The 9,053-nt window shown below is 39.0% G+C and overlaps 2 protein-coding genes and 1 pseudogene across 2 annotated transcripts; 1 reads left to right on the top strand and 2 right to left on the bottom strand.

Annotated features, from left to right (window-relative positions):
* Window positions 1-233: 233 nt before the first annotated feature.
* Window positions 234-1,992, bottom strand: LOC106294662 (hydroxyacylglutathione hydrolase cytoplasmic). Its single transcript, XM_013730271.1, has 7 exons — window positions 1,752-1,992; window positions 1,553-1,675; window positions 1,209-1,370; window positions 1,055-1,133; window positions 841-954; window positions 564-740; window positions 234-429 (listed from the first exon to the last, which is right to left on the bottom strand). The coding sequence occupies exons 1-7, from the start codon at window positions 1,796-1,798 to the stop codon at window positions 355-357; spliced, it is 777 nt and encodes a 258-aa protein (XP_013585725.1). The 5' UTR covers window positions 1,799-1,992; the 3' UTR covers window positions 234-354.
* On the top strand, window positions 1,990-2,765 carry LOC106294664 (cytochrome b-c1 complex subunit 8). The gene is made up of 2 exons (XM_013730277.1): window positions 1,990-2,223; window positions 2,529-2,765. Exons 1-2 carry the CDS (start codon window positions 2,054-2,056, stop codon window positions 2,575-2,577), a joined length of 219 nt encoding a protein of 72 aa, XP_013585731.1. The 5' UTR covers window positions 1,990-2,053; the 3' UTR covers window positions 2,578-2,765.
* Window positions 2,766-2,832: 67 nt separating this feature from the next.
* Window positions 2,833-7,663, bottom strand: LOC106294658 (annotated as a pseudogene).
* Between the last annotated feature and the right edge of the window lie 1,390 nt (window positions 7,664-9,053).

Here is a 9,053-nt window from a genome sequence, read left to right as displayed (position 1 = left end):
CCTTTTTTTTTTTTTTTTTTGTCTATCACACTGGACGAAGAAGAAGGACCGTAACGTCAAAAGCCCACTCTCACCTCCGTTTTGTTGCCACGTGGGTATAATACGGGACAATTGTTTTTCATCCAAAAGCTTTATTTTTTTGTCGAAGACAACAAAGAAAGGATTCATTTATTAATATCCGCAAGAAACTAGAAACTGAGAAGGGTACACGGCATACAGGTCGGTCCGGTTTAGGTTTACCAAACCGGTTACCAGTTTCACAGAGAGTATAAATAAACGTCAACGGTTACAAACACTTGTTCAAAGGTTCACCACAACACACAAAAAGCATTTATGCAAGAAGCTATCCAATTCTTAGCCCCTCCACTGATCCTTCTTGTTCCTGATTTCTCTGAGAGTATCGATCGGTGATTTGCAACCAAGTTTCTCCTGTACAAGAATACATTGAGACAAGAGTTAAAAGATCGATATCAGCAAGAGAACAGTGACAACTTGATAAAGATTGAATACACAAGAGCCTGCACACAGGTACTTTAGCCTTGTTCGAGATTAGGATAAGTTACCTGTATCTCAGGATTATTAACGCGCATAAACGGGTTTGTTTCAAGCTCTTCCTCTAGCGTTGAAGGGATTGTGGGAAGATTTGCTTGGCGCTGTTGACGGGCCCATGACAGCTTCTGCTGTATCTTCTCGTTGTTTGGTTCCACAGTTAGAGCAAACTCCAAGTTCTTCACTGTGTACTAAGGAAACATAAAAAATATATATAAGGGGTTATTCAGTGTTTATAGAGACATCGAACTCAAAATACGATATTATGAAGCTGTTGTTTCTTATTGTTACCTCGTGGCCGCAGTAAACCTGGGTCGGTTTAGGTAGTGAAGCCAGAGTCACACACAAGGACTGATGCATCTGTTCAGCTGTCCCTTCGAAAAACTTCCCACAGCCAGCAACGAACTGTATAGCATCAAAGTAAACACAGTTTCTATATGGAATTAAGATATGTTCTTGATATTATATGGAACAAGAGCATCCAGCTTGTAATGTTAACACTTACAAGTGTATCTCCAGTGAACACGGCTGGGGTTTCTCCATCTTTGCCAGTGACATAGTAACTAATGTGACCCTTGGTGTGACTGAAACATGCAGCAAACATATCAGAAGGATAACAAGAACCAATAAGATCAAAATTAAAATAAAAGCAAACATACCAAGGGGTGTGAAGAGCTAATATGTTAACATCATGACCCAAAGACAAGGTGTCACCATTATCAACCGCATCAGTGCATCCCTTGACCTTATCCAGAGAGCCTCCATAGACTTTGATTCCAGGCACCAACTGCTTCATCTTCTCGTTGCCACCAGCATGATCCCTTTCAAGGCAAAAAAAAAACAACAACCCAACAATCAGAGAAGGACACATAAAAAATGAAACTTTAGCTATAAACTCCAAATCATAAAAATTGGAACCAAGAGAATCTTAAAAATGAATGAAACGTTGATAAAGTTACCGACTTTAGGTGAAAACAGAGTGAAGTGAGAGAAAGTTAGTTACCAGTGATGATGCGTGGTGAGAACGAACTTGATATTGGCACTGTGCTGCTCAGCCGACTGAATCACTTTCTCGGGATCAACAGGATCCACAACCGCCGAGTCTCCGGTGCTCTCATCGATTATCCTGTCAAAAATCGAGAAAATTGACAATAAGCCGAATCAGAAAAAGAAGGAACGAAATTGGATACGGAATCGCTCACAGGTAGGAGTAGTTGTCTTCTAGACAGGGAACGTGGGAGATCTTCATCGTCTTCTTCGGTTGATTCGATCGTCGCAATCCTCAAAATGGCTACGTGCTGGTTCATCTGCGAGGTCTAGACTAAAGTAAAACTAGCGGTTAACCGATTCGGTTTGTACTAACCGGATCCAATAAAAACAAACTAAAATCAAATTGAACCGAATCAAAATCGTAATTGTCAACCGGTTCGTTGAGATTTGTTTATTTTTAGGGTTAATTCAGGTGAATTGTTGTGGTCGTCGGAAGAAGTGAAAAGGAGAGGATATGGGGAAGCAGCCGGTGAAGTTGAAGGCGGTGGTATACGCGCTTTCGCCGTTCCAGCAGAAGATAATGACCGGACTCTGGAAGGATCTCCCTGAGAAGATCCACCACAAGGTCTCCGAGAATTGGATCAGCGCCACTCTCCTCGTCACCCCGGTCCTCGGAACCTACTGGTAACTCTCTTCTCTCTCTCTCTCTCTCTCTCTCTCTCTCTCTCTCTCTCTCTCTCTCTATCTCTCTCTCTCTCTCTCTCCTTAATCGATATCAAAGATCTGGTGATTGTTTATTTCTACTTCGATCTAGCTATTGTTCGTGGTAGCATAGGCTTTTGATGTGTTCGTTTTCTATGATTGGTCTCCACGATTAGTGCCCTAACCTTGTTGCTTTGTCTGAAAAGACTAGTTAAAGTTTGTCTCTCTATTCTAATCATCGTCCGTGCTTATTAACCTTCTTCGTATACATACACAAATGAAACTAGGTATGCTCAGCAGTTCCAGGAACAGGAGAAACTCGAGCACAGGTTCTGAAACATGAAGCCCAGTCCTCTACTACAACTATTTGTCTTTGGTCCGAAGCCATTTCCTGTAATAGAATCTTCCGAGTCAGTTGTTGTCTGAAATTTCCAATGAAATGTTTTGGTTCATGACAATCACTGTTGAGTGTTGATCTGCATATTCCTTGATATAATATGGACAACGTTTGCTACTTTGCTTCACACTACTTTTTTTTACAATCATGTTCAATATTACGCACACTGATATTGACAAAAGAAAAAAAAAACTGCAGGCGAAAGAGGATAACAAGATTAACAGTTGATATGTGTGTGTCGCTCAAGACGGCTCCTCTCAACAGTTGTATCCACATTCCTTCACGTCCGGTCCAATAAATCTAGAGGTAAACGGATCGACCCGAATCCACAACAAGGAGAAGATGGAAGAAAGAAGCACCGACCAGACCACAATAACAGTCGGAGTCCTGTTCTGTCTCCCCATCAAACCCTTGAGGAACGGGTACAAGTGAACAATCACCCAAAACGCAAATAAGAGCTTACCAAAAAGAGGTCCCCAAGTCTGATACCCACTGTTGAGCGCGTAAGAGATACCCGCAACCACTCCCAAAAGGTTTATAATCAGCAGAGTCGTCGGCGGGATCAAAAGCGTCGTCCATTTGATCAAGTAAAGCTCGGCCGAGTCGCCGTCTGTCCGAGGCTTTCGATGTGACTGTGAAGTTTGTGTCTATACCGGCCAGCACTTTGAGAAGTCCTTGGACGACTGCAAACAAGTGAGCTGAAACACCACCAATGACCCAAAACTGTTCGTTTCTCCACCACTAGTCTATACCCACTCCACTCCATCTCATCTCAAGCACACCCGTGGCGAAAATCGAAAGGAAGAGAGAAAGAAACCATATGCTCGCCAAGTTACTTATCTACAAACATTTTCACACACCATTTGCTTAGGCCATTGAGATATGAATTAACATTAAAAGATAGAGAAAGCAAACCTCAGGAATGATGAATTGGTTGGTGAAGAGACAAACGGCAGGCAATGTGCAATACATGAGGAGAGGAATGGATGTGATTGGGTAGATTGTGGTGTTGACATATGCAAACCTCTCAAGAAACTTCAGCCTCCCTCCATAACCATACCAGATTGGACAATGACGACTAAAGAGAATCTCTATTGAACCTAGAGCCCACCTAAGCACTTGGTTCAACCTATCAGAGAGATTAATAGGAGCAGATCCTTTGAATGCAGGTAGTTTAGGCATACAGTAAATCGACCTCCAGCCACGTGCATGCATTTTGAACCCGATGAGGATATCTTCTGTTACAGAACCATAGATCCACCCAATCTAAACAAATACCATACAGAGCCTAACATGTCAGAAAATCAATCCTGGATATGTAACGAAGCATACAAGTGTAAAAGAGTAGAAGAGAGAAGATACCTCAGTTCCCCACTCTGTTGTGTCCTCGTATCCACAGCTAATGACATGGATAGCTTCTTTGAGAAGGTTTTCGGGAGTAGCATAGAGAGGAAAACCTCCATGTTCCATTAGTGTTGAAGCAACAAAAATATCTGATTGTCCAAACCGCTGCTCCAGTCTTATTTGCGACATCAGGAGGGTCTTGTCATCATCTAAAGCAGGAGCTGGTTTTGCAAAATGTGGTACAGTTCAAGAGACTTATGTGTTAACCCAGCATGTCAGTATAACAGGGAACTGAAACAGAAGGAGAAACAAGTTTACCTTCAACTCCCTCTTCTATATCACCAATGTTGACTACAGGAATAGTTGAGTCAGAGTTCTTGCTAGATTTTTTCTTGTCAGGACCCTTTTTAGATTTGGATCCCTTCTTTCTAGATCCTCCATAAAGTCTAGATAATACACTTTCTCTCTTGTGTTTTGGTTTAACTGGAGGTTCATAACCATATAATGCAGTTCTATTGAATACACAGCCAGTTCCCACATATACAGGTCCTTGGATCCCATCAAAGCCTCTCAAATTTATCTGAAGACCATATCACATAATGCTAAAGCTGATGACCTTTTCTGCTAAGATGAGAAAGTGAAACTTACCTCGAAAAAGATGGTGTTCCGGTTAGCATATCTATCATTTTTGTCAATACCATCAAACCTCTGAGGGAACTGGACATAACAGACTTGCTTCCCAAGGTCTGGATCCATTAGGAAGCACATAGCCTCTCTCAAGGCCTTGCTGTTATTTATGTAATGATCACAATCAAGATTCAATAAGAAAGGTCCATTAGTAAGGACTGCTGAAACTCTAACCTGTCCAAGAGAAGAGAGCATTGTTCATTAGATGCAAAAACAGAAAAAAATAAAAAAGGAAAAACCCATTGATCAGAAACTTACAAGTGCATTCATAGCACCAGCCTTTTTATGGTGCAGGAACCCTGGTCTATTTTCTCTAGAAACATAGACCAAACGTGGAAGCTCGTTGCCTTCTGCATCAAGTCCACCATTTTGTCCTAAGAAAACCTGCAATCAACAAATGATACTACAAGACCATCACGTTTCAGTTCTAATAACAATTGAATACTTTTTATCCTAAATATTTAAAATTATCCGAATTATCTACATTTTTATCTGAAAATTCAATATTTAATCCGAAAATTCTGATTTTTTTTACCTTTTAACCCTAATGAACCGAAGAACCAGAACCGAGGGTATAGCTAGTTCCTAATTTTGTTATCTGAATTGAACCGAATTTTCTAAATACCCGAATAGATATTAAACCTCTAGAACCAAACTGGAAACCGAAAACCGAATCCCATGGCTAAATCCTAACATTTATATTATCTCTTACCTGGATCATTCCTGGATGATCCCTTGTGTTGTTTCCAGGCCATGGCGTACCATCTTGCACAACCCAACCTTCTCCAGGGACTTTCTCAGCCTTGGAAACAAGTGCATTTATTCTGATCTTGAATCTCGCATACTCCCTCTGCCAAATACACAACACATAATCAATAATAGCATTGCCAAAAAGTAACTTACATACAAACAAACTTACCTTCATAGCTCTGCGATCTTTGACAAATGACGGATGAACTTTATCCTTCAAGTAATCAACTTTCAAAGCAAAGTACCATTCTGGTGCTCGAGGCTCAATACTATACTTCTTGCAGAAAGGTACCCATTTTCTAGCAAACTCTGATGTCTCTGCTAGTGACTCAAATGATAACATAGCAGCACCATCGTCAGAAACATAACAAGACACCTTGTCCACCGGGTAATCAACCGCCATGATAGAGAGTACTGTATTGGCTGTCACCAGAGGAGGCTCCTTTAAAGGGTCAACAGTACTCACAAAAATGTCCACAGCTGCTAATTGTGATGGTTCGCCTGCACGATCGTATCTGTAATGAAGTTAAAGATTAGCAGCAAGCAAAAAAGATAAAGACACAAGGCAGTGAGTTAGAGCTTCAGAGTAGTTATAACCATTGTTCAATTATCAAGAAATAGCAGAGGACTAGCTACTTGAAGGGATTATCAACATTAAAGAATTATTTATTTATTATATATATATTTCAAATTTATAGAATTCATTTTAGTTTTTGATTTTAATATACAAAAAAAAAATAGGTTTTTTATTTTGAATTTTTACCAACATTAATGTTTAACTTTACAGATTTAGATTAATTTAAATCAATATTAATCAATTTTAAAATAATGTAAACCAATTTGAATCGTATGAATCGAATTTTAAGATAATCGTTTCGCTAGGACTAAGTTGCCGTCTAGCTGGACCAGTTTTAGAACCACGGTTATAACATACCTAAGAGATAGTCTATCGAGGTATGTTTCTCGGTTAACAGGGAACCACTTGGGGAACTGATCAAGAATCCAAGATATAGAAAACCATATCTCACAAATCACTGATACTAGCCATAGACCAAATGCATTTGGCACTGGATTCGTGACACGGTAATGTAAGAAGAGACATAGGATTACGAGACGCAGTGTTATAACCAATCTGTAAGGGTTTATATGTGATGATCGAATCGATACTTTCCTTGAAAGAGGCAGCCGCGCGGCTTCTTCATTGGTGCACCAATTTAGAACACATTATTCAACACATCAACTTAACTAGGGAAAGAGGAAAAAAAGAAGAAGAAGTAGCATGCATGCATCAGCAACATGGGCCAAAAAGAGATAGCAAAGAAACTGGCACTCACAGCAAAGCCTCATCAACGGAGTCATTAATGGTGGCATTAAAATCATATACACCCCTTTCAGAAGCAGATTGAGATCTCACAGGACTGAATCCGTTCTCCTGCTTCATTTTCCAGACGTCAACCCTCTCCTTCCAGGCTACATCCACAATCCTTCTGCTTGCTGCAAGGGTAATACAACAGAGTTTTTTTTTTGTGCTAACCAAATTGAGAAGCTAGCTTTTAAGTAAGCATTCATGTGGGGAGTATACGTGAGGGAAGCCGCTTTCCACTAGATATAGTAGAAGATACAGATTGGCCTTCAAGTGAAGCAGCAGAAGACTCTCCAGAAACCTAATAATAAGTAAAAAAAAAAAAAAACTTAGATCCCAACATTTAACTCAAGCTGGATAGGCATGATGTGATGTTAATTCAACAAAGGGAATGAATCCACAATGTCTTACCTCTTGTATACTAATGAGACGAGTATTAAGATTTGGAGGGACCTCTTTGTCAGAAACAGAGTGCTCAACCTCTTTCCCCTTCCCATGTGTAAGATGCCATCCAAGCATCCCCTCTGGTATCTTCTCCTTCTGTGAGTTTTCTGTATAACTAAACTCACTAGCATCTTCACCAGTGAAGAAATCCTCGTCTTTATCTCCAGGAATTGCAGGACTACCTAGACTCAGTAACACAATGATACAAACTTTAAGTTCACAGAAGATATATGAAGACTAAAGAAGAGTCAAAGTGTACCCTTGTATATGGTCTTGCATTGAGGACAAGACTGGTTTCCATATTTCGTTTCATACTCGTAGCAAGGTCTACAAACTGAGAACGAGCAGACATCACACGCCACAAAAGGATCTCCATTCTCAGCTCTTCCAACGTTTTCACTACATATCTGACAAGTCTGCTCACCAGAGTTACTCATCAGCTTCATTACGTAATGTATGAGTAAGACACAAACACATGCACATGCACTCTCAGTCTCTCTCTCTCTGTGCATTCACTCTCGTACAAGTAGATATTTATAGAGGAGAATTGGCTTTGCTTGCAAGCTGCACCACTCCACATTGTCACCTTCACACAGTCTTCTTCTCTAGTTACTCTCTTTTCTTCTTTTACTCCACTTACCATTGTCAAAGTGTAATTACGAATTTAAAATTCATTTGATTGTGTAAAGACTCTAAACTATTAAATTCCAGTCTTCTTCTCTAGTTACTCTCTTTTCTTCTTTTACTCCACTTACCATTGTCAAAGTGTAATTACGAATTTAAAATTCATTTGATTGTGTAAAGACTCTAAACTATTAAATTCCAAATTAATACTGAACATTTAATTAAATTGAGTTTTCTTGACGCAAGATAAAACTGAACAGAAACATTTAATTATATCATTTTTAATTAAAAAATATTCTTCTTTATTAAATATTTTATCAAACCGGTTAACAACACACGGACTCCTTTGTTCTTAAATATTTTTTAGATAGTGGAATCGACAGAAACGGCAGCTTTGATGAGTAAACCAAAGAGCACAAAAGGGTTAGAGAAGAAAGGTGAATGGTCACTGTCCACTTCGTACGCTTCTCTCGGTGGTCACCTTTTCATCATCGCCTCCTGCTGCTCTGGTTTCATCAGCCGGTCGTGCAACGTCTTGATGTACACGCGCGGCACGTGCACATAAATCAATTCAAAAATAAGAAAAAAATATTAAACGTGATCATTCAAAATCAAGCGAAAAATAAATATAGTTAGTGATAGAAAGAAAATCAGATAAATGAAATCATAAAACAAAAACTAAGTTTTCATGAAATGAGAAACATTATTCAGATGAAAACAAAACCAAAATCTAAAAACTTCAGGCTTCAATCGCCATATTCCACCATCAACCTTCATATAATAAATAATTATTTTAAAAGTTCAACAATATCTTAAAATATTTTGGATACTTATTAAGAATTAAGATCATATTTGGTAGAAGTTCTTTTTGTGATTTTAAATGTTTCGGGTTCTATCGGATATCCATTTAGGTACGGGTTCGGTTCGGATAATACCCATAACCCAAATTACCAAAAAACAAGATTCATTCGGTATTTATGTCGGATTCGAATCGATTCGGATTCATTTTTATCGGATCGGGTTCGATTCGGATTTTCGGGTTCGGTTTATTTGCCCAGCCCTAAGAATAAAGCAATTAAAAAGTGATTAACTGGAATATTACAAAAAAAATTAAAGATTTATGGAAACAGATAATCTTTTCCCAAGTCTTTTTTTTTGCTAGCAAAAAAAAATTAATGGGAAAAGATTATCTGTTTCCATAAA

The sequence above is a fragment of the Brassica oleracea genome, chromosome C5 (genome assembly GCF_000695525.1).
Source record: "Brassica oleracea var. oleracea cultivar TO1000 chromosome C5, BOL, whole genome shotgun sequence".
In the NCBI taxonomy this organism is placed as follows: Eukaryota; Viridiplantae; Streptophyta; class Magnoliopsida; order Brassicales; family Brassicaceae; genus Brassica; species Brassica oleracea.
Note: the sequence above shows the minus strand (reverse complement) of the source record. Positions and strands in the feature narration are given on the sequence as shown.

Coding starts and splice junctions, on each gene's coding strand:
- LOC106294662 (XM_013730271.1), bottom strand. CDS start 1,798: ATGAAGATCTCCCACGTTCCCTGTCTAGAAGACAACTACTCCTACCT. Junction 1,134..1,208: donor TTAGCTCTTCACACCCCTTG/GTATGTTTGCTT, acceptor TGCATGTTTCAG/TCACACCAAGGGTCACATTA. Junction 430..563: donor TTAATAATCCTGAGATACAG/GTAACTTATCCT, acceptor ATTCTTGTACAG/GAGAAACTTGGTTGCAAATC.
- LOC106294664 (XM_013730277.1), top strand. CDS start 2,054: ATGGGGAAGCAGCCGGTGAAGTTGAAGGCGGTGGTATACGCGCTTTCG. Junction 2,224..2,528: donor CCGGTCCTCGGAACCTACTG/GTAACTCTCTTC, acceptor AAATGAAACTAG/GTATGCTCAGCAGTTCCAGG.